The sequence below is a fragment of the Chaetura pelagica genome, unplaced genomic scaffold (assembly GCF_000747805.2).
Source record: "Chaetura pelagica isolate M959 unplaced genomic scaffold, ChaPel_1.0 scaffold115, whole genome shotgun sequence".
NCBI classification, from domain to species: Eukaryota; Metazoa; Chordata; class Aves; order Apodiformes; family Apodidae; genus Chaetura; species Chaetura pelagica.
The window spans coordinates 156271-182645 of NW_009953761.1; the positions used below are offsets into that span (position 1 = coordinate 156271).

General features: G+C 35.3%; 1 protein-coding gene across 1 annotated transcript in view; it reads right to left on the reverse strand.

Annotated features, from left to right (window-relative positions):
• LRCH1 (leucine-rich repeats and calponin homology (CH) domain containing 1) overlaps nt 1-18754 on the reverse strand; it is a 48589-nt gene extending 29835 nt beyond the window's left edge. The window contains exons 1-9 of the mRNA XM_010000863.1: nt 18751-18754; nt 17762-17906; nt 14569-14695; nt 8127-8232; nt 7475-7611; nt 5753-5880; nt 3814-3898; nt 1502-1607; nt 263-375 (exon numbers count right to left, since the gene is read on the reverse strand). Coding sequence (XP_009999165.1) covers nt 263-375; nt 1502-1607; nt 3814-3898; nt 5753-5880; nt 7475-7611; nt 8127-8232; nt 14569-14695; nt 17762-17906; nt 18751-18754 — 951 coding nt within the window. The remainder of the gene's footprint in view (nt 1-262; nt 376-1501; nt 1608-3813; nt 3899-5752; nt 5881-7474; nt 7612-8126; nt 8233-14568; nt 14696-17761; nt 17907-18750) is intronic.
• Between the last annotated feature and the right edge of the window lie 7621 nt (nt 18755-26375).

Here is a 26375-nt window from a genome sequence, read left to right on the forward strand (position 1 = left end):
CTTTCTTAAAGCCTTAAGCATAGCTATCCTGAGACTGTCTCATATACTAGAAAAATATTTATGCATAAATTGACCTCCTAGATTAATTATAATAATTTTAAACCCACCTGCTTACTTTTGCCTTCTGTATTTTTTTATGACAACAAACATCAGTAGCAGTCTCTTAGTCATTAAAATGTCTGCATTTTGTAATTCCTGCTTGGTCTCTACTTATAAAAGTAGTGAAGATATTTCCCCCTATTTCAAATTGTCACAAACTTGCCTTAATGTAACTCATAAATTCAGTAGTAAGAGTATCCGATTCATCAAACTGGTTTCCTGTTTCTCTTGACTTATCATTGACAATCAAGTGAGAAGATCCTTGATGGAATTCCACTAATAAAAACAATTTAAAAAGACAGAAGAATGATTTCTGGTTCAGCTCAGCATTTGTTACTCAACACCATTTACGTGTATTAAATTATGGAGCTCAAAACCAAGCAAAGGTTAAATTCAAAACATATTAAAACCACAAACAAGAACTTTGCATTCTAAGGAGTGATGCCAATTAATTACAAAGCTGTAATAAATCAATACCTTAGGCATGTACAGTTGTAGATCAGAAACACCACAATAGGCATGGATGGAGTCAGTTTTGAACTACAACAAGGGACTTTAAAGATCATCAGATTCCAACTTCCCTGCTACGAGCAGGGAGTACAAGAACACAGTTGGACAGCTACAGAGTACTTTAGGACATTCAGATGTCTCAGCCAGTGACTTGCAGTTTAATGCAACTTCAGAGTCACTATACTATTGAAAACACTCAAACTCTCAGCAGAATCAAACCAAAAGATTCAGAGCATTCGGAGCCTACGTCATCTCTTGCTTACAAATACTAGTTCCAAGGGTATGAGGCGGCAGTCTGATCCTATAACATACCTTCTCCAGTCTGCTAATAAACACTGTAGGTGGCATGTAATGCTTTCCTAACACACTTAGTATTCTCAGCAATGAGTATCTCAATTGAAGTTCATTTCATCTAGTATGCAACACTGGGGAAAGGCTGATCTATCTATGTAGTTTCCATAAGCAATTCAGAGTTCATCCTCCCATTTATCATTAGTATGTGCAGACCTTGGAGAAAGGTCTGTATGAAAGGTCTGTATCTACATACATATCTGCATGCGGATATGTATCTACAGATATGTATCTACATACATATATCTGCATGCAGATATATCTGTATGTGGATATAATTTAGAATAATACAAGTTACTTCAATAAAATGTTGATAAAATCATACTTTTTCTCAAGATCTTAAGAGACTTATCTCTTCCCAGGGAAATGGTGACTTCGAATAATATGTATGCAATAAATCCAACTAAAGAAACAGACTCTGCTTTTATACATGATTTATGTTTGTTGGGTTGTGATTTTCACAAACTTAATTTAGTCTTATACATAGATTTATCAGCAGAATTTCTCCACATTTGACTTCCATTTTTTTTTACATTCCAACCTTTTCTTGAGTTGGCATGGTGACCTGAGTCTTCCTTTATAACCTGATCTTCTTCCACGATGTCTGACATTGGAACATTAAAGCTGATAGTATCTTCTTCAGATGGCTAAGAAGAAAGCAGAGAAACACTTGTTTCAGCTTAAACCCAGACTGATAAAAACATATGTATTAAGAAAAGTGGTCAATGAAGAGTGGCAAACTAATATGGGAGAGGATACCGGAGCATCTAACATGACCAAATCCTGCTGTAGGAATCTGCAGTCACACTGAATACATCTTCACAGTAGGCTGGACAAGCAGCACAATTCTTCTGTCCTCTTTCTGTCTTCACTTTCTTTTAATCTATTTCTTTCAGGCTATATCTCATGTGACACTTAAATACTAAATATAGTTATTGTATTTCAAAGAATCATGTTATGCTTTGGAAATCTTAAAGTAAAATGTTCTTATATGCATTATTACAACTTCTGAATATTAAGACAAGACTCTTTCTCAACAGAGAACACACAGGTTTTAGGAAAACATTTTGGAGTGTTGGTGTAAAAAAAGCCACAGGCCATTCATTTTGGAAATAGAAAATCACAGCTTTAACAAGTTATGCTTCACTTTCAGGGCCTAAAGAATTCTGCAATTTATTTTCCAGGTGTTTCCTGCTAGTACACTATGAAATAGAAACTATCCAAAGCAGCCTGCAATAATACAAAAGTACTGCTCCTTCATAGGTGAAATACTGTACCTAATTTCCTTTGCCCACAGTTTTATTTTTTATTCAGTTGGCAATAGAAGACAATAGCTATGTAAGAATCAAAAATATCTAACATTATTCTAACACTGAATTCAGATGATAAACTTGAAAAGAATCTTCATAGACATTCTTGCGAGTACTAACATGTCACTATTACGGGTAACAGCATCTGGATCTTAACAGTTACCCTGTTGTTCTAATGAATCTTCGCTAAAACAAAAATAAGGCCAAAGGGGTGCAGAAAATGAATGTAAATGCTACACTGTTCCTAAAAGAAAGATGATCTATCTTCTAAAGGTGTTATTTATAGCCAAAGTGGAATTTCTGGAATAACAGTTTCATTAACAAGCTTCAGGAATTGTAAGAATGGTAAAACAGTTTGTAAGTGTCTCTGAATGAACTACAAGCTCTTACAACTAGAGGGAAACCATTAGACATCTGGCTTGAAGTCACAATAATTCTGCTTCTTCCCATATATCAAGAAACTTGCCCAAATACTCAGAAATCCCTGAGGGTTGTTTTTTTAAGTACTTTTGTATTTAAAAGACCAGTGTGTAAGTGGATTAATTTTCAATTTCCTTTTAATAACTACAAATTTGGTACCTAAATCTGATTCTTTATACGTTTGCTTCAAAAGCAACAGAATCTCTTTTCTTCAAAGGAGGAGAGAAAGACTAAAGATTCAGTGTTAAATTACTTTGAGTAGCAAGAAGCCCATTTATTTCTTGCCACCTGCATCTTTCCCATTAGGTCAGACCCATTATTTGTAAGTTTCAGAAAGATCATCACTGAAGTATATTGCAAATTATTTATTATTGATCAGTATTTACTCAGTTCAACTCCAACCAGATTTTGTGATCTCTTCAGCTGAGCAATGCCTTCAGAAAAACAGTCTAGGGAAGTCAGCTGTAACTGCTTAGGACAACACCAGTCTCAGAAAGCCATCCTTTCTCTTTGCTCATTCAGATGACAGTCCAGAAAAAATCCTGAAGGCTTATTTCCAGCAGTGCCTAACTGCCACAGCATGGAAATGCATTAAGATCTGCAAAGTTTCTGAAGTTCCTGCACTACAGTGAACTGCCATAATCATGACACCACAGAATGCACTGGACCTGGGCACATGGAACTCCTGTTAATTCCCAGCTGGAAAGAGTCATCAGTCAGAGAGAAAAATAGTGAGAAGCTGCCAGGCATGTAATCTGTTAGGACATTTGCTTCAATTAAAAGAACAGACCTGGATTCTGGTTAGGTCTTCATTCTCTAGATTATGTAAACTGCCTGAAAACTGTAGTGAATTTTCACTGTTGACAGGTTGTTAACCGTTTGTAAGCATGTATCTCATTGCCCTCACCAGAAAGTGCACAGACAAAAAAAAAATCAACAACAAAAAGAGTAAACCCTGCCACCAGTCTCATTTTATTTTTGTTTTAGCCATTTCTTAGCAAGAAATTCATTGCAAGGATGTGGTTGCACAGTTTTGATGGCTAAAAACATATTCACATTGTTACCCAACTTCAAATATTGGTCAGAGGGAAGGGGAGCTGGACACAAAATTCAGGCAACTTACCTCTGTTGCTGACAAACGTTTATCACCGTTATCACTACCAACACCTGAATCTGAGTCCTTTTTACTTGGGTAGATGTCATCAATGCTAGATATGATGAATAATAACACAATTAAAAGCTATAATTATTATTCTGACTTAAATCAAACCAAAATTCCAACTAGTCTGAACAGTAGCAGGCAAAATAGCCTAGTATGGTTAAAACCTAAACATTAGCAGCTTGGTGTTAGTAAAACAGATCAGATGGAACAGCTGGTTAGCCTAATGATTAACAAAAACAAGAGAAATAATATGCCTTAAAACTTGCTTTTGTTTGTACACTCAGTTACTAGCTAAGTAGCACAGGAGTCTGAAGTCATTTAGCCATGGGAAAAAGCAACTAAACTAGTTGAACTCAAAGTGCTGTCAACTGATTTAATTGTAACCATCGATGCATTAAAATGAACTGATATTTCCCTGCGGCTTGAAGTAGTTATTAACACAGAAACCTTCTTCTGGTGCTTTAAAATAGACTCTGAAATTTAACTTTTTAAGCCACTATGCTAACGGCAACTGCTCTCTCTTCTGGTTTCATTACCTAGTATGACCTCTACTAATTTTAAAGTACACTATTAGATGCAAAACACTCATCACTTCATTTCTTTTTTCAATATACTTTGTCCTCACATTTGCAATCTTAAAAGCTGTAATCCTGTATTCAAATTATCACAGCAATTTAAAAAAAGAACTTTATCAGTCTTCACATGAATAAAATATCTGATTAATCCTAATCTCAAATTATCTCTTATCAGTAAACACTAACAATTTTGTATAGAAACTGCACATGGAAATCCTAACCAAGTTATGCTTTTTCTTTAGAAGTGGGAATTTCTTCTTGAAAAGAAAAAATTGTTAATTATTATGTGATATAGCATTGGGCTGTTCATGACCCTTACCCTAACCTGTATGATCCTGTATGGCCAAAATGTCAAACAGGACATGACATTCCTGTAAATTTTTTTGAATCCCAAGAGAAAAAAACAAAAACCCAGTATGTGATTCCCAAATGGAAAACATAACTCCTCATCCTGGATTCTTCTCACCTTTGGTATTTATCGGATAGAAATCCACAAAGGTGTCTCCCAAACATATATGGAGGAAAATAATTTGCTTGAAACCTCATCTAGATAACTGACAGATTCCATAACAATTATTTTATTTCCAGCATGTTAGCAGCCAACATCTCTTTTTTAATTAATATCAACACTTTGTTTTATTTCAGTTCCTCTCTCCAAAGAGAAGGCATTATTGTACTTTCTCTGACTTCCTATATTACACTTCCCCTGTGTTAGCAAGAAAAGAGCTGGTTTCTGATTAGCTAAGAAGATTCTCGTGAAAAGGAGCTGCTTTGTATCTAGTGCCTGTCCTTAAACCACCACACAAGATGACAATTCCTATATATTTGATGTAAGTCTTTCAACAAACTAGCACATTTCACTTTAGAAGGATCTCAACATTCATGCAGTTCTCTTTGCCAAATAAAAAAAGCTTATGACAACATAAAAATCAGAAAAAAACCCAGGAAATTACAACCTTTTTAATGGGTTAGTAGACTTAGAAGAAATTTCTTACATTTCATTATACTATCATCTCTATTATTTTCAATATATTCCAGTAGTCTACTAGTAAGAGGTTACATTGAAAGTAAGTTTCAGGTTCACTGACAAGCTTTTTCCTACTGTGCTGCTAACTTTAACCAGAACCAATTGTTAAAATTTGTTCTAAACTTATACAGATTTTACTAGAATAAAATACACTACAGCAAAACAAAACTTTTCAAAAGTGCACTCTAGAGATCATCTAAACAAATGAAACTCCAGAAGCTAGAGATGCAAATGTATTTCTTTCACTTTGTTCCTAAGCGTGTTACGTGACAAAACTAAGCAAGATTTTCATACATACCTCTCTTCCACGGGTTGTGACAAATGCTGTTGTTCTATGGCATTAAGATACAGTGAGTCTGCTGTTTTAATCTGACAGGCCTGTACATTCAGATATTTGAATATATGCACTTTACCCTTTGTACAAATCTGTTAGACAGGAAAAAAAAGGTTAGGCTTATACCCAGAATGAAAGAAATAACGTATTCCAAATGTCATTTAGCATAAAACTCACTGAAAACCACCTCATATTGTCACAAAACATTAACACGTAAAAGAAAACTGATTTTATTTTATTTTTTTCAAAAAGAACTACTTTAATTACCCATTAACTATTTGTGTGTACTAGTATAAATACCTTCTGAAAGTAAGACAGGAATCAAGAAAATAGTTTTTCACTCAAAAAGAATTACAATAAAATATATCATAGAACCACAGAACGGTTAAGGTTGCAAGGGACCTTGAAGATCATCAGGTCCCAACCCCCTGCCATGAGCAGGGACACTTCACACTCGACCAGGCTGCACAAATCCTCATCCAGCCTGGCCTTAAACACCACGAGGGAGGGAGGGGGCTCTCACAACCTCCCTGGGCAACCTATTCCAGTGCCTTACTATCCTCATGGTGAAGAATATGGCTACCTGTAAATTTTTCCATTTTTTTTTCCAAAATTAGTCAATAATGACTTTCAACAAATCATCATGTCCTTTATATACTTAGTCACCTTGTTTTTACTAGTGTCCAACCATCTTTATTATGCATTTCACCTGCATGTTATAATTTTTTTTCTACACTTCTAGCTCAAGTGCTTGTTGAAACTTGCTCAGTATTTTTTTAGCATCACCACTGGTTATGAAAAGCATTTCTCCAATGTAATAAAAACTCTCAAGTATTTCAACAGTTTTTGATCTAGAAGAGTTGTAGCTTTCAAAGTAGCTTATTCAGATATTTGAATATCTGAAAAAAAATTGTTACTGTGAGAGTGACAGAGCACTGGAACAGGCTGCCCAGGGAGGTTGTGGAGTCTCCTTCACTGGAGACCTTCAAAACAAACCTGGATGCATTCCTATGTGATGTACTCTAGGTGACCCTGCTCTGGCAAGGGGGGTTGGACTAGATGATCTTTTGAGGTCCCTTCCAACCCCTAGGATTCTATGATTCTATGATTCTATGAACCTATTGTCCAGTGAGTCAACAACAACAAGTTGTCCTTAAGCAGGAAGCACAAGTTCCATTCATCTATTTATCATCATTTCTCAGCATGGTCTACACTTCAGAACAGGAGTTTGATTTCTTTGTGTATCACAGTCTATAAACTTACACTATAAAGCAAAATAAATTTAATGGGGATTATATTCTAGACAGTTTATTTTTTTAATCAATAGTAAATCACTGTAGAACCTTCTAGAACTGGGTTCTTATGAACAGAAAGAATATCCAGGAAGATTCTCAATTATCTCTTTCAAAATTTTATACATATTCCAACATTAAGTTGCATATGCAGATAGGAATGACAAAAATAAACAGGTAGCTAACAGAGTAGAAATCCAGACTCACGTTGGTTCAAGTGGTGCACAGGCTCACACACAGAACATAACATATTTGCTATGTCTAATTTATACATCAACAACTAATGTCTGTCTTGATTGAAGTTCAGAAGGTTTCAGTTGCAGAAGACAACATTTTAAGTCATAATTTGTTATCGTACACCCAATACACAATTTAAATGATAAAAGTTACTTACTTGTGCAGGTGGAGACTGCAAAGGATTGTTCTCAAGCAGTAATACTTGTAAGTGCACCATCTTTATAAAACAAATTGGAATTACAACTACTTTATTGCAGGAGAAGTCGAACTTTACCAAGGGAAGCTGAACTAGCTCTAAAAGTAAAAAAAAAAAAAAAAAAAAAAAAAAAAAAAAAAAAGATGTTATATCTGTATTTATTTTTGCCATAAAATAGTATTTCTAAAGAAACTTTTTGCATTTAGGAAAAAATACAAACTCAGGCAGGAAATACAATCAACATTTACTACATTCTATATTGGGGAATTAAGAGAGTTTTATTGTTATACAAGTGACAATAAAGTTTAAAATAAATACTTGGAATTTTTTTCCCTGAAACTCCGCTGACAGTTCCCATACTGCATTCACAGGAAAGTGTGCAACTTCAGAATCATAAAGATAATTCCTTTAAAAAAACTCACACAACTACTTAATAAGTACCACTGAATGTGATATCCTGCGAGATCAAATCCACTAAATTCAGAGAAAAGGTAATCACTACTTTTTAATCATATTTACTTACATGATTAAAAAAAGTCTTCCAAAAGGCTAATAAAAAGAACTACCATAGAAGTATTAGGAACTTTTAAACTTTTTTTTTTCCTTTCCTTACCTTGGGGTAAAACTTCGAGGTAATTTCTTCTGACGTTTAGTTCTTTTAAGGATTTTAGCTGACCTATCTGCTGTGGCAAGGCTGTGATTTCATTACAGCTGACATCCTACAGCAAAGGCAACAAAAACCATGAATGTCACTCTCCTTAATATTAAATAATTCAGCTGTGAAATTCTAGCTAGTTTGCTATTACTGTTGTCACTTTTTATTAACCTGAAAATACAAAACAATCTACATTCTGTCTTTACAGTGCAAAACCAGATACATGAGAAAATGTTTACATGTTACTTCCAAGCCAGAGTGAATGCTTATTTGGAGAACAAGTTAATTTGGAAAGTTAATTTAAATTCAGTAGAAACATTAAAAACCATTTACTTAAGGTGTTCTATTTCTTTGTTCTTAACTTTTTGTTCATGTGAAGAACTCAGTACCATGATTATAGAACCAAATATGTATGGATAAAGAGTAAAACTGCTACTTTTTTCAAAAGCTTCCTGTTCTTCTAGTGGGAATTTTTATATGAATAAAGAAAAAAAAAATATGAAAGAAAAGAAAAAAGAAAGGAAAAGCAGAAATAGCAGTCGGTAAGGATGCTCAAGAAAAGCATATGTTTAATTATCACATCAGGACATAATAAAGACAGGTTTGCTTAGTATTATACAGATATTCAATGTATTGTTGTAAATGGTTCTCCTTAAGAACCTAGGCTGGTTCTAAACAACTCTGATTTTGATGCCTTCATTCAACTGGTTTAATAATCTGGATAAAAATGGAATCTATCCTCATTTCAGCATTCCTAAAGCAATAACTTCTGTAAAATTGAGTTGAAACTACAGGGTCTGGTTACACCAAGCATAATTTCAAGCAACAAGTTTATATACAGTAGTATTAGTATAATATACATTATATAAATATATTATACTGTTTGTAATATTATACTTTAACATTATTGCTAACTTGATACTGCAATAACTGTGTACTAAAAATCAACTTCTTCAATTAAGTTAGTCTAAAATGACAGTTTTCAGATACTAGCTATCCTTTTTGCTGCTGAACTGTCTATATTCAATGTGAAATCAGAAAGACTTTGAAACATCTACTTACATCCAAAGCAACCTGTAAATTTGAGGAAATCCCAATTATGTTTCCATTTCTGCATTAAAAAGAGGAAGCAGTACTTCATTGTGTGAGAGCTAAGTGGGGAATTTTCCTGAATAGCCAAAGGAATACTTTTAGTATGTTTGCTCCTACACCCTTTATTGTTTCAAAAGACAGATTTATACAGTATCTGGAAGCTCTTAAGACTACAAAATACACAATAATTTTCTTGAACACAGTTGCTTTAATACTGGTCAAAAGTCCTACATTAACTTTCTATCTTTAAGTCTAAAAACTAGTTAACAAAATGATAGTAAAAGGAAAATCTGATCTGGCAATGCTGCTCTCTGTATCAGACAAGTTTCTTCTCGTAACAGAATCTCATGCCAAAGCTTCCTTCCCTTGCCAAGACAGAGTCAGGAAATTATTTTAGCTTTTAGATGAGGAAATTAAACATCCCAGTTAATGAATACATTATCTGCTCAAGTTGCCACAAAGTATGGTTAATTGCACTGTTTCCAGATCATTTATTTTTAAAACCTGACTGTCCTATTTTTAATTTACTGACTTTAAACAACTACATCATTAGATACTCAATTTTTAGAGCACAGAATTTAAATTTAAGTCACCTTGTGGCAGAGAAACTCTAGACCAAGTCTACTTATGCACACACACCAAACAAGTCAGGGAAAAGGAGAATTCTAGTGGCAACTAGGAAGGTGAGGGGGGGGAGGGGAGAAGCCCAGCAGTGTGTAGCCTCAAAAACAAAGTCCACTTACAACCTTTCAAGACATCCTCAGCAAGACTGATCTGTTGGGACAGTATGTCAGCATTCATAAGATCTTTAGAAACAGTAGAATCCTTTATCCTACTACACACTGCAATTCATTTTTTTTATTACTTTGTTTGAATAGCTGTGTAAACAAAGACCTATAACATTATTTCTAGTGGTACTTATGGTCTTGACTATTATTATTAATCTTCATGAGCACGTGTGACTTAAGACAGTATTTCTCTTCCCCATTACTTTGGCAGCAATGTAAGCAATACTATCAAGGTCAAATGCCTACAGTTTTAAGGCTAATAGTTTTTTAAAGGAACTAGATAACCAGTAGTTTGGAACTTCACTTCATGGACATCTTCAGACAACTAAAGTCAAGTGCAAACACTTATTCAAGCTCCAGGGATTAGTTTGCTGAAGGTCTGACTTCTTACATTAGTTCTATTTCATCCTGCCATGACAACACAGACAAAATTTCATAGAATCACAAAATGGTTTGACCTGGAAGGGACCTTCAAGGTCATTTAGTTCCATCCACTCTGCATGGACAGGGACACCTTCCACTAGAACAGGTTATTCAAACCCCCATCCAACCTGGCCTTGAACACCTTCAGAGTCAGGGCATCCACTTCTTTGGGCAAACTCTGCCAGTGTCTCACCACCCTCACAGGAAATAAATTGTTCCTAATGTCTAACCTAAATCTACCATCTTTCAGTTTGAAACCATTCCTCCTCATCCTATCCTTACAAGCCCTTGTAAATTCCTTCCGAAACGGTCTCCACCAGGTCTCCCTGGAGCCTTCTGTTATCCAAGAGAAGAGAAGCCCAACTATCTTAGTCTGTCTTCATAGAAGCGGTGTTCAAGATTTCTCAAGATTAGAGAAATGAAAGGTGTATTAAGTTTAACATCAATTTCTGTGGCATGAAGCTCAATGGCATGTAAACAAAAATCATCAATATTTTCCTTTTATCATAAAGTTTAAGCAGCCTTAAACCAATAAAATTTAGCATAATAATTAAAAACAAATATGGTACTCTAGCACCAAATTATCATATTAATCAACACATGGGAGTTCATCCTAATCATCCAAATTGAGATAAACTTCCTCTTCACATACATTTTAAAACTTGAGCACATTATTCGTAATAAGCAAGAGGATTCCATCAGAGCTTGTGACATACAAGCCACACTGAATGGTAAGAAGTTACACTGCATGAGCACATGGACCCCTGTAGGGAACAGAAGGCAGAGCTCCCACTTCGTCAGGCTGCTGGGCCAGATGAGATGAATGAGGTCAGGGACCTAAATCCCTGCTTAGAGCTTTACAGGCTTCCAATGTGAGATAGGAGCATTCCAGAAACAGAGAAAACCATTCCCTGGAGACAACAGAAGTGTAATACTCCCTGGTAGGATGGAGAAGAGAATTTTACTGCACATCTGATAGTTCTGAGTGCAATTACTAGTTGCCTCTGCCCAATTAGTTTTCTTTGATGAAAAGTACAGTTCAGATTATCTCCACAACAGTTTTGCACTCATCCTCCTGGCTGACAGCAGAGGCATGATCGAGTTAAGCAGCTGAAACTAGAAGTAAGTTTCCCAGCCAAACCTTGGAAATAATTTGAATGTATTCTGCAGGAAGAAAAAGGTCTATGATATTTTGGTGCTTGTAAGATAGCTATCAGATCTATACAAACCAGAACCTTAAAATAAAAAAGAAGATCTGAAATTTACTGCATATAATATCTAAGCTGTTCTATACCACATGTATGAGATTTTTATAAATGTAACAGAAGAAGAATTGCCTACTCAGCTTTAGAGGAGAGAGGGGAGAAAGTAGTTAGCTGGAAAGATCTGACCTCATTTGTAGCAAATTACATTCGCATCATTTCAAGAGTGACTAGAGAAGGCAATTTGTTTCAAAAAGTTGAACAAGAACAAAAAAATCCATTTGCTACACAGATTTTACTGAATGCAGCATGTGAAAAGATGTCAAACACTTTGAAAACCTGAGGGTGCTTGGCAAAGTCCTAATAATGCAAGAACTGAATGCAGTCAGGTGGCATCTCTCACTTCTCAGGACCCAATCCCTCAGCCAGCTCAGCACCAGCACTGCATATGTCCCGAAACAACAGAGGGCCAGGCATGGTTTCACTTCAAGGCCACACAGTGTTCACTGCTCTCACACAGCTGAATGTTTCATGCAACAACTGCAGCATGACTTAATCTTCTTTTTTCTTTCTGTGCTTCCTTTAGAACAATAATTACTTTATTATCTAAACTGCTTCATATTATACATGCCAGTGCAGATACTGGCTTTCAATGCTACCACTATTTGCTCTCCCACCACATCACAGATAGTTTCCAGCCCAATAATGCAACACATTTCACTGGAGATGTACCAACTACTTAGGGTGGCATTAAAATAAGTAATCAGGTCATTCAAACAGAACTATGCCCCATTTAACAAAAACTTATTTGTTTCCCCCCATGCCCCTTCTAATCACAAAGAACTACCATCAGATTTCCAGTTTTCATACTTCTTCTTCTAGGCTATCAAAGCAATATGTTGCCCTAATTTGCAGTATTTTTAAAGCAGGAACTGTTGTGTTCTTCATGACAAGAAATTATACTGTAACTGGAAAGCAATATGAAAATCTAGTATTTCAGAAGTTAATTTAAACATATGATCTATTTAAAAAAAAACACAACAAAACAAACTATCTCTGTTTGGAGCATAATCTGCATTGATTTTCAAGCTTTTAGCTTTTAACTTTTCAAAATTATAAAATAAGGATAAGAGCTACTGTTAAACTAAGCACTAACTCTTACTGTCAAATTAAACACTTCCAGAATCAGCAACGCTAGCTCACTTTACTGGCACGGTTCAAACTTGACAATGGAGGGGAAATTAGATATGAAAGCACTTCAGCAGCTCTTTACTGGAAGTATTATCACAGAACTCAGTTAATAAAAATTATTGATTTTGACCAGACTGAACTAGGCCAAGTCAATTATTTCATAAGTCTCCCACCACAAAGCTAGAAGCAATCATTTAACATTTAAACCAAAGCAATCAAGAGCTAACAGGTTCCAATTTTTATTATCTATCATCCTATGCCTTAAATTAGAATATGTATAACACTGTTCAACTTTAATTATATATAAAACTGGAACCATGATATTTCATTTAATCCATTTAAGCACAACAGAAACAATGCTATAGCCTAACATTTTTTGACAGTTAATTAAATCAAAACCACTTCAGTAATCTAATTAAACCCATCGTACACACAAAAAACTCTTTATTTGATAAAACAAATTAATAATGCTCACCAAACAAAATTTTATAACTTGGTAATCTTTAGCTCAGATAACCAAGAAAGGAAAAGGGAATGACCCCCCTCCCAATCCTCATCAAAAGGTGGATCAACTGTAATAAATAAGAGAAGCCTGATACACTGGATGCTGTACAAACAGAATATTTTAAGGAAAAAAGCTCCAAAGTTGTCAATTCACTCCACAAACAAAGAACCAGTACCAGGACTGGGGCCTAAAGCAAGGTCAGCTCAGTTTCTGTAACATAACTTAGTAGAGAAGCTACTGTATTAAAAATGATATGATAAGCAGACACTTTCGGACACAAGATGTGGCAAGATAAATGCAGTCAATGGAGATATCAGCATTTGGAAAAAAAGTCCAAATACATTTATTTTACCAGGCACAAATTAGCAGGGTCAAAGTGTAGTTACTTTTCAATTTATATCTTAAAGAAGAAGTGAACAGAAATAACCAGATGACACAATGTATATGCCACAGAGAGTTCAATTTCAGCCTACAGTATAAAAAAAGGAATGCAAAGGGAGAAGAAAGGGAAGCATTTTCAAATTTTCAATATACAAATTAAAATTCATTAAATTGCACACTTTTTATAAGTTATGGTACCAAATAATTTTTGCTTTTTCAGATTCTCATTTATTAGGTAATATATTATAGATGATCTGTTGCTTGCAGAAACAACAGCCAAGTGGACAGCCTTGAAAACAAGGGGAATATAATTATTTTGTACATCTGTTCAGATGGGTGTTCCAGAAAAGGAAGGTTGTATGACAAAAACAGTGAAGTAAAATCAAAATAGACTGAGACCACCAGTATTACTGGTGGAATGCAATGTGGTGAGCAGATAGTAATAACAGAGAGAAAGGAGGCAGAAGGGGAGGGTTCTGCAGTGGGGGATACAGCTTTACAGAGTCTGATGCCAGAACTATAAACTTGATAGAGCAAAACGGGGAGCCAGGGCAGACAGTGAGTAAATCTGGTAAAGATGATAACGCTGAGTTCTGAATGATCTAAGGGCAGTTATGTTGTTCAGAAGGGTCCCGGAGAATATAAAGAAAAGTATTATAATCTTACTTCCCAACACACTTAAGAAGTTCAAAAGGTAGTTTTATAACCTGCATTATAGCATTAGGCATTTGTTCAAATATATTTGCAAAGTGAATTTTAATGTTTCTAGTTAAATACGAAGTCAAAAGAAAAAAAGAGAGAAAAGATCAGTAACATACCAGTTCCATTAACTGTTTTAGCTGACCTATCTCTTCTGGAAGGGAACCTAGCTTATTGTTACTTGCAATTAAGACTTTTAGAGGGAGACCACACAGGCAAGCTGGCAAAGAAGAAAGCTGATTTCGACTGCAACAAAACAAACAAAAACAAAACAGCCATTAAAAACACCAGTGATGTTCTAGTGTACACTGACATCAAATCTGAGAGTTGTAAAATACCTTCATTTTGATTAGTCAGATTTTATGCAGAAAAAATTTAGATTTTAGAATGGCAATCATTAAGAAAACACTTGCACATCAAAAATATCTACATTACTGACTAAATAGTACTGTGAATTACTACCACTCTGGAAAAAATGCATTACATCAGTTTAATAATATTGTAAGAAGTCTGGTTGTCACCTAGAACAGCTGCTACCCTTCCTAATGAAAACAAGAAAATCAAATGAAACAGTATTTTGCAAGTATTTAAACATTCTTATGGATTCATGTGGCAGTATAGTAGATTTCTTTTGTTATAACTGAAAAATAAATAGACACAATGGTTATCTTCTCAATTAGTTTAAAGGGTGCTTTTAGTTGAAGACTCCTTAGTACTTGTTGCTCTGTGATTCTGATACTAAGCCAAGTAAATACAGGGAAAAATAATGTGACCATCAATGGGTCATTTCTTTGCATTTCTTGAGACACTTTATCTCTGAATCTCTTTTTCCTAAAATTGATAAAAACATTTTAAGTGACTTCATACCATATGTATAGGGGGAGAAAAAAAGATATATGAGCAGAAGAGTATAAATGAAGAGTAGCTGCATAAAGAGGAGTTGAAAGAAGACAAAAGTTAGTAGAAAACTTTAAAAAAGGTTGCAATTCTAGAAACAGTTACTCAGGAAGTCAAAACTTCAATATGAGAAATGTCACGATCCTTTGTGATTTCCAGGTGATGAAAAATATTAAATTATTGTGATCTGTGGATCAATTCCCAGAAGAAGCAAAACAGAATAATATATTAACTCCGTTTCCTAGAATATGTGAAGGTTTTCTTAAAATATAACTTTCTTTTTTGTGGGTATTAACCTGTAGGAAAACAATGAATAGTAAGTTAAAAGTGGCACCCCAGTATCAACACTTTAGTTTAGCTTCTGTATGACTGTTAAAGCTCCAGAGAACAAATATGCATAACTGAAGTCTAAAAACAGATGGCAAGAACTGTCCTGTGTAATTCCAGTAGGAGTTGCAACACTGAATTGAAATATAAGGAAATAAAAATCAAAATTCCACAGATCTGAAAACATTTCCTCTATACCTGCATCCAGTAGTCTGCTACAAAACTGCCTATGAAGATGTATATTCACGCTCCACATGTAACAGTCTCAAAGTGTTTTTACAAAGCAAAGTATCATTATATCTCTGTTATACAGGCTGGGAGGTAGACTGGTATCAAATAACAAATCCAAGAATATTAAAAATGAGACACCTAACTACTAACTAGCAGTATATGGAAAAAAAATAATCAATGCTTATTATGGTCAGGATTCTCAATTCTTACGTCTTTACAGAAGACCAAAACACAAACTATTCTAAATAATAAATAGATTTTTTTTTTAAAGTTCTAAACAACTCAAATTGAGGAAGCCTAAAATCTAAAAAGGTTAAACTACACAGCAGATCAGACACCAAAAAACCCCAAAGAATTCAGTAAAAATATTTTTTTAAGTTTGATAGAACTCAGAAGCAATCCACTAAGGGATAAAGAACAGCACATAAGGAGGGCAAGTGAGTAATAAATCATCATTAGTTTAATGTTTTATGTAAAGAACTTCCTTTTAACAGTATCCACCAATGCCCAAAGGCTGTATGTATCTCTTGGCAGCAGTTTCTAATTCTATTTAGCATATGAGCTCTGCTGGTAACAGGAAAAAAAATACTAATTTTACATCTATAATATTTTTCTTGCCAAGAAGCAACATACTTAGCAAGTCAAGGACATCTTTCCTTCTTGTACAGACTGCTTACTGTGTTCAGCTAACACGGGGGAGGGCACGTCCAAGAGAAGAGTGAATTTTAAACTGAAGGAAATGACCTTATTTAGTAAAACTTATTTTGGTTTTGATTGCCTAATTTATGTGATACATGATGTTAACTCTGTAACTATTCTGGGTTTGTCATGATTCATACAAATTCCATCATTACACTGAGTTCTAATTGAGTTTATTCTAATTCCTAAATATATTAAGATGTTTTATGTAATTATTTAATCCAGTCTTAATTTCTTTAGGTATCTTTAACAAACTTTATTTCAAAATTTCAAGCCCTGCTCCTTAAATGTGTGCAAATACTCAGGACACATCTTGTTTCAATTTTTAGAGCCAAAATTAGCATTACACAGTGGCCAAAACTACAGTCAAATAACAATACAGGAAGGCTTGATAAACATCCTCAGTGTTTAGAAAACTGATAATCAAACCTTCATATATTGAATTTAAAAGCCCAACAACCATTTTGCCCCTTGCCAAAACTTAATTCTCACAAAGAACAGGTAATTGTATCATCACTATTTCAGTTTTTACATACTCATCTGCAAAGAAACCTCCACATCTTGCCCCAGCTGAAAAAGTGCTGACATTCCCTCTCTCAAAAGCATGTATTCACCTGAACTTTAACCAGTAGTAATTCTCTGTACCAATTATTATTCACACACACTATTAATGGAAGAGACAAAGGTGCCTAATTTTTTGCCCCTTCCAGGGCAGCAACTGTACTTCTTATGAGGATATTAGTGATAAAGTATCATGCTTTTCCTTTCCATTCCCCATTAAAAGAATTAATCCTCTATCCCTTTCCCTTCAGCCTTTTAACTACAAAAACTATGTCAAGTGTCATGAAATATGTCATCAGAAGTGAATTAAAAGAATCCAGATGTGCTGATGTGATTAGCATTCTGAAATTGCTAGAAGAATAAAGGAAAGGGATTAATAACACTTGGTGTTCTTTTAAATGATTAGTTTTACATTTTGGCCTTTAAAATGCCTTTAAAATATCTTCATACAGAGCTTTATCTACAGCCAATGAATTTTTGTATTACAACTTCCAATAAAATGAAAAATGTAGTCAGTTTTTCCAGAACACATAAAGCATAAACACACTGGTAAATAAAAAAAAAAAAAAAAAATAAAAGTGGCACACTTAAACTTACCTCAAATTTAAGTAAGTTAGCATTTGCAAGTTTATTATGGCATCTGGTATAATTTTAATACAATTGTGGTATAGATTTAGTGTTTCCAGTGACACAAAATGGCACAACTCCGTAGGAACCTCAGTTAATCTATTCTTTGATAAATCTGAAAAGAGAAAAAGAGAATGTGCATTTCTTTGAGCCATTAGATATATATCCTTTGAACAGCCATGCTTCTTTATTAATATAAATTAATAAATGCAATCCTACAGTGAGACAGCAAGTTAAGCCAATAGTTTTATTATGCAAAATGAAACTAGTACTAAACTTCACAATCTTGAAATGGAACAGACTGTGTATAAAAGCGCAAACATTCAATTAAAATTTATACGGTCTAATAAAAAGTAATTGTTTGCAGGACTCAATATGCTGAGGAAATACTTGCAAACAGAACCAAGTATAGATTCCAAAGCTCATATAATATATGCAAAGATCTAGCCAATACACAGCTTGTTATCTGCAAATAATTATAGTATTTAGAGAATGCTAACAACAAGGATTATATCTTTAATTAAATAAATTTAAATAAAAAGTTGTGTAACTCTTCAAAGTGACCTGTGTTTCCTAGATCTCAATTATATAAGAATGTTACCTGTAAAAATGGGGTAGACCTACAGGAATGGATTTTATATATAGTATAAGTACATACAAGAAAACAGGGATGGATTGCAATGCCCCAAGTGAGCTCTTGTACTAACAGAATAAAAACTGTTGATATTTTATCAGCTATTCATTGTGTGTTTCTGATTTTAAGCACAAAGACACAGGGGAAAATCAGTAGGAAGGAATGTTACTGAGCTTTGTTCCTTAATTGCCACAGTATGATGTGAGCCCGAGTCATAAAATAACAATGCATACTAGCATTCAACTGAATCACCTGAGTTCAAAGCAAGAGGATTGCATCAGAGCAAACATCTCTTATCATCAGAAACAGCACAAATGCCACCTACCCATAGCACCAGACAGGTTACCTGGCCTGAACAACAGTCATCTGCTTAAAGTGGAAGGAACAGGAATATACCTAGTCAAAAAGTCAAATGTCTGATGGGAAAGATACAAAGAAAAAAACGGAGCTTCATAATCTTACTTCTTCACTGCTGCTATTTTAAGCCTCCTACCTGATCCTTCAAAGCTTATTTAGAAGCTTACTTCCTCAAACTACTAGAGTACAGCAGATACATTTCCAGAGTGCTGATGATCTGACCTCCTCTCTTTAGGTTCATAAAGCGTTGATTTTGTGAACAAGAAGGCAGAAGCAAAAAGATCTTTTTAACTTCCTTTGCAGTTTAAGACATGTCAGTTTGCTGTGTACAAAGCAAAGGCACAGCTTGAGTTCAAAGCCATTGCCAATAAGAAGGTTTTATAATTTTTATTTTTGTTTCTCTCTCCTGCATTGTGAGCTGAAATTCAGTACACTCTATTCCCCCTGTCAGATTTCACTAAGCTGGTTTTCAGTATTCCACAACAGCAATGGCCTAAAACAACTACAGGAACTGAGAGCAGCCCCGCTGACCAAAATGGCAGTATGGTCGAATTAAGCACCTCAACCAAATTTATTCACTTCTAAGTTACCATACAAGTCCTGCTTGAACTGCTCTGCCTTCTCTTAAGAGGTTTTGATGCTAGTTAGATACAGCATTACCTGAGCTTCTCCTTTCCTTCATTTCTGCCACCAAACTAAATAATTCCCTATTTGAGTGAATGTTATTATTGTTTCAAAGGGGAAGAAAGCCCTTCAGTGTTCCTTTTTTAGTGCTATTGTTTACTGTTTGTCATGAGAACACTTGCTTACTAACATGGCATTCCAAAAAAATTACCACTAGTCTCCTCTCCTGTGGCTTTCCCACCTATATTTACTATCAGACATTAAAGAGGACTGCCATGCGTATTTTAGAATCATGAAGGGGATCTTCATTTTTACAATTCAACTTCAAAGAAAATCTTTCCTCTTTTGAAACCACCTTTTTCTGCAGTGATATCACCACATATGTACTGTTCTTGTTTCCTCCTTTAAAGGGGAAGAAGCAGCAAGATCCAGAAGAGTGAACTGAACTTTAGGCCTAGGCTGAAGACAACCCACATGGCACTGGACAATACATAGAGAGCGACCTTTTATCCTCCATTCAGTTCTTTTCTAGTGATACACAGGTCAAAAACAGTGAACACAAAAACTTTACTTCTTCTCAACCCCTTAAAACTGCAGCCCACCACCTAAATGCCACGTTCATGCCTGTTCTCATTGACCTTCACATCAAAGAAAAGGGACTGATGCCACAACAGTCAACTTACCCTTGAAAAATTCTAGTACCTGAAAAAAGTAGAACAGCAACTAGATTGACTACACTTCTAAAACAGACATTATTATGACAGTAAAACACTTTTGTTTATTTTTTATTACTATCCTTGTTCTCAAGAGCTTTAACTCTGTTAATCTAAAGAAGGACAAAACAAAAACAAAAAAGCAGGTAACAGACAAATTCCTTCCTGTCATCATCAGGACCATGGACTATAAGACACAGTATGTACACAACAAAGGAATTCCAGAATGATGTTACAACAACGAAAGTCAATTATTTGGTACTATCTAGTTATCACAGTGTAAGATTAGGATCATTTCAACACTTGTATCTATTGTTGCTTTCTAAATAATAAAAACCCACTTCATTCATAGCACAAAGCACAGGGATTAAAAAAAATTATGTTTAATTAAATACTATCATAACATAACTTAATAGAAAAACCAGAAGCGTATTACTATAATTTACTGATAAGAGGTATAATTAATACCAAATTTGAATGATTTTGAGAAACAGAGTACTGGAATGGAATCTGACACACATTTTGTCACATTTTTTAATCAGTGGCAATAATTTTTACCAGGAAAAACAGGATTCTCTGAACAAAATACATTGTTTTTCTTCAAAGCTAGAACACATGTGAGTCTCTAATGTGATATAGCTGTGAAAAGAGCCAAGCAGCCTTCAGATGTCTCTGAAAAATCCATACAGAAGAGTGCATGTCTTCAGTAAGGGAAACAGCCTGCATGCAATTTCATAATGTACCTTTAAACCATATCTAAATATGTACATAAACCTCTGAAATTGATATAATTATTTTTGTGTTACTTTATGCAAATGTACTTTTGCCTCAAATAACTGCATCTTACAATTTGTATATATTTCAGGTTTACTCTGATATTTAAGCTCTAAATCAAAATACAAAGGTTAAGCCTTAATGAAACTGCAGAACCTTTTGAACACACTGAGGAAAACAGTATACTTACATCTTGTCTCTGTCACAACTCACAGAATCTCTGAAAAAGATTTTGCAAAGACTGTCCTGGGTTCATTATTTAGGGAAAAAGAAGAATGCAGAAACTAACATTTTAAACAATTTCTGAAAATATTTTTAAAATGCAGAAATCATTAGATGGCAAACCTTTGCTTCCTTAGTGTAATGTTTTAACTCTACATTTCCCAAATTGCTAATCTACACATCCCCCTTGCTTCATTAATTTGAAGAATAACACTTCAGGGTAATTAAAAATAATGATGTTCCTGTACAGACTAGCATTTACTACAGAAATGGAAATTCACAGAGGGATGGAATTTGCTGGTGTTTAAAGGAATTTTGATTAATTTGCATACACCATCTAATACAAAGGATGCCTAACATATTAATGAATCTGTGATGGAACATGTACATCTAATGGTTGCCACGACAGTATAGGTAGGTTTCACCTGAGGTGACTATTTCCTGTAAATTCCATTATGAAATAGGTGACACAAATATAAACAAACATGGGAGGAGGCCATGTGCTAGAGTGAGCTTTTTGTTTTAAGTGAAATACACTATTCATTCATTATTTGTGACATCAAGAAGTTTTTGAAGTATATCTGGCTTCATTTCATCTTTTCCTGCCAAGAACAAGTTTGTTAAAACTCCAAAATGAAGTAACAGAACACAGAAAAATAAGCAAGCCAGTTTAGAAAAATATTAGATGGAATCTTGATCTTTAAAAGAGTCAACACAATTCTGGCACAACGACATGGCTTTTGTATGAGAAATGTTACTATGTTGGAAGTTAGACCGGAACTACACAAAACAAACACTTCCTTAGCTCGGAGTGAACAATAAAAAGCAGAAAGTTCAGTCTGGTAAATACACCTTTAACAGACAACTCCAAGCTTTGCTCAGTGACTGGCACACTGCAAGATTAGGGTGTCTACACAGCCCTCACATCAGTGAAAACTGACCCCACCTTTAGGGCAAAATCTTTTAATCCCTGTAGCTCTGAATATGTCTACAGTAAGTACCACTGCTGAGTAGAGCCTTTTTTACTTCATGCTTTGCAGCCAGATTACCAACTGCCACTATACATATATACATGGTATAAAACGCTGCCACTGCAGAATCAAAACAGCACTGTCAATATAATCAGAATAATACTAGAAGCCATATAGAATCATAGAATGGTTAAGGCTGGAAGGGACCTTAAAGATTATCAGGTTCCAACGCTCCTACTATGAGCACGGACACCTCACACTAAACCAGGTTGCTCAAATTCTCAGTCTAGCCTGACCTTAAACACCTCCAGGGAGGGGGCTTCCACAGCCTCCCTGGGTAACCTATTCCAGCACCTTACTATCCTCTTGGTGAATAATTTCCTCCTAATGTCTAACCTAAATCTTCCCTGTTTTAGTTGAAAACCATTACCCCTTGTCCTATCACTCTCCTCACCCTCTCTGGTGAAAAGCTCCTCCCCAGCTTTCCTGTAAGGCCTCCTGTAATATAGTTACATTTATTTCAGTAAGGTTAGCAAAGTGCTCCAATTTTCCTATCTTGCAGCTAGCAATACATTATTAAACACCAGTTATTAACACACTATTAAATACAAATTGTAGACAATTGATGGGAGAGCTAAACTAATTAAGCCTTTAACTCAGAGCAGCAATTCATTAAATAAATATGTATATGCATTACTACATCACAAATCTTGGTAAAGAATTTTCATGAAAGCAGTGCTTTCAAAAAGCATTGATTTAATATTTTCAGACTATAGAAAAACTCACTATAAATTTATACTTCTACACGCAAAAGGACAATAGACAAAAGGTGGAATTATGCAAGTAAGCATCTATCCACCACTTTGCAGGAAATTTTTGAGATATAAAAAACTGAAACAGAAGAAAAATCTGTATTTGGTATGGAGTTTTGAAACCAAGAAATTGCAAGGTAAATAAGCCACCCAAACAACCTTAAATCCAGCCCGCCATGTTCCTATTTTTGTACTCTTCAGCACTTACTGAATAAAACACAGGAGTTATTTTGAAGAATGTATTTGCATTTGTACTAAGATACTATCCAAGGTGTTCCAATGAGATGTCTGAATTGGATTTGACAAAATCCAAGCAAATCACAGTAGGAGTCTAAAAAAATAGTAAACTGAACCCTAATTTTATGGGGAAATGATGAAAATAAAGAATGCTGGGAAATGCATAAAGAACATTGTATGTGAAATGCCACAACTGTATGAAGGTTAATCTTTTGTGCTGTAAGTTACCCATACTTTTATTAGGCTTTTAGGAAGCCTGTATTTCCATATTAGCTCCCTGTATCTTCACTGATAACTGGAAGTCACAAATAGATGGCACTATATCTCAGACACCATAAAAAGAAGGCAAGCGATCTATTATCACTGTAATTGTGATATTGTGACTATTTGTAATTGTGACTATTTGACATAATCAAATAGTCAGTGCTCTCTAATGAAGTAATTGCTTCTTCTCCCTAAATGGCAGGAAAATGCATCATCCCATAGGCAACTGCTATATATTAGTCATAAGAACACCATAATGCAGCTATAAAATGCCATATACTTCTAAGACATGCCCTACAACTTGTCAACATCTAGCACAGCAGTATACCTTGTCTCAGTTACTTGCCATCTCTATATGCCAGTAAGGATCAGTGAATAATGTCCTAGATGCACATTCAGATTTTACAGCAGTCAGGAACTTCCTACAGTGATGCTACGGGAACCAAAAAGAGGAAAAGACCTCCACTGCCTCTGGCATCTAATGCTTTCTGGTTTGTTCATTACAATTATGCCACAAAGAATGTGTGACATTTCTTCACTAAGAAATATTTTTATTTAAGTTATTCAGCAGAGAGAAGAACAGATAACAGAAAACAAAGAATGTCCAATGCAATAAAAACAATTCTGCTTCCATACAAGAAAAAATAAATAGTAGTAAACAGACTCGGGCTTCTCCATTCTGAAACTACAACTTGTCACGGAGAAAAAGGTAGTTTCAGTGCTGAGAAACAGTATTTGTCACTACTGATGCAATAACTTGTAACAATAACATGTAGACACTGATTAATGCCACTGAGTCTAGATGTAAAACTGCTGACTCAAAACACATAGGAACTGCATCTACCCCAGGCAATTTGACATAAAAATGTCGAGACATTGCAAAATAGATCTTTTTGAACGGATTATGAAGTTACTCTGCTGTTTGACATATGCTTCCTAAGCACTACTTTTTAGAACACTGTCAACATTTTTTTTTCCACCTTTTTCCCATTGTTAATTTAAGAACTAACATTGAAAATTTCCACCTCAAAGCCACAGAGAAATTGAGATTATACTACAGGTGTAGCAAATTTCATTTAACACTAGAGATATACAACACAACACTTTTCAATGTCACTGATGGTCAGAAAGAACTCAACTTATTACTTGTCATAGTAACAACTGTAATAGTAATCATAGATTTTCGCCACAATTATCAGAGGAGATCTAAACAGGGGCTTTAGATGGAGAAAAAAAAAAAAATGACTGAAGGAAACCAACACTAGGAGAAAGCATCTCGCAGAGCCTGGCAGGTGTCACCACTAGAGGGGGTCCTGATCTCACAAAATTGGCCAACACCCTGTAACCGTGTTTCTCAACAGTTTTTTTTAGGGTCCACCCACAGTCTAGGTACAGGACATAATTAGGAAGGCACGGCGTACAACACTCCTTGCCCACCCCTCCCACCACTCCTAAGAACCTATTGCTTACCATAGTTTTCCAAATATGACAAATAAGACCATTCACTTGCAATCAATACTGCAAGAAACAAATGTGTAAATTGCTTTCTACAGAGGTCAACATTTTTTTAAAAAATATATATATTCTGAAATAGTCATAATCAAGTGTTTTTTCCCCATCTTCCCTCAGACAATGTAACAATCTGAGGTTGAGTTCCTGTAGTTACAGCAACATTTGGCCTATGTTTGACAGAAGTGGTATTAAAGTTAGAAGACACATTTGACAAAGACCCTGCTTACAAACTTACTCTTCCCCAGTGACGCTCATTGACCATTCCACTCTATTTCATTTGCCACTCCATTATGGAATATGCAGCTTGCTTTTCCACAGTGTCCTGTAACGTCCCAATAAAGTACAGCCAAGTGTAAGAAATGTGCGTCCTACATTTCTCCTCAGGTAGTGAACCAACTACCCTGAAGGAAGCAAACAGTACAAGCTACCTCTTCCAGACACCAAAACATTGAGCAAACATTACTTCTGCTTTCTCTGTGTGAAACAAGGGTGGTGGAAGGAAAGAGAAAAAGGGTAGCAATAACTCAGTAAATGGAAGCACATTCTCATTATTAGCTCCATGGCATGCTATGATTCCAAAGAGACAAAGGTAACTTCTCTACAAGAAACTTGGTCAAAACAGTATCACAAGCCAGGAAGAATAAAGAGAAGGTTAATACAAGAATCTGCTTCATTATTGCAACTGCCTTTAGGTGGCAAAATAAAACATCTGCATTTCTCCTTTATATTATAATTTCCTCCTCTTTAGGAAAACTGTTCAGGGTTAAGATTGGCAGAAAAAAATGGTTCCTGAGAGGACTAGGTTTACATACTGAAGATCAACCTACTGTGGAAGTGCATGAAACTCCCTAAAAACATACTGTAAAACAGCTGGATTCTTCCTGCAGATCTCTATGTGGGGCTGTGGTGAGCTAACCTTGGCTGACCAGCAGGTGTCCATCCAGCCGCTGGTAAAAATCAGGATGTAAAAGCTCATAAAAGAGAGACACTCACCTATTACTGTCACTACTGTCACATGCAACACAGACTCAATGTGGGAAAAATTTATTTAAAATTAATAACAGTGTAGGTCAGTGAGGAAAAAAAAACAAACAACACCTTCCCCACCCCCTTTTTCCCAGGATGACTTCACTGATGACCCTCCTATTCCAACCCCATGGTGCAGGGGGACAGGGAATGGGAGCTGTGGTCAGTCACAACACTTTTCTCCTTTCGCACTCCTTTCTCACACAGCTGCCATGTGAGAAAGCATTTTACACCTTTTCTTAACTGTGTAATCATAAAGCATGACCAGCATTGCTGATGACCTGTCTTGGAGCCAGCTAGAGCTGGCTTTGTCTGACAGGGGGGCAGCTTCTGGTGCCTTTTCACAGAAGTAACCCTTGCAGCCCCCTTGTTTCCAAAATCTTACCCAATACAGGCACCCAACACTTGCATCACAAAATGGAAAAATATATCAGAGAA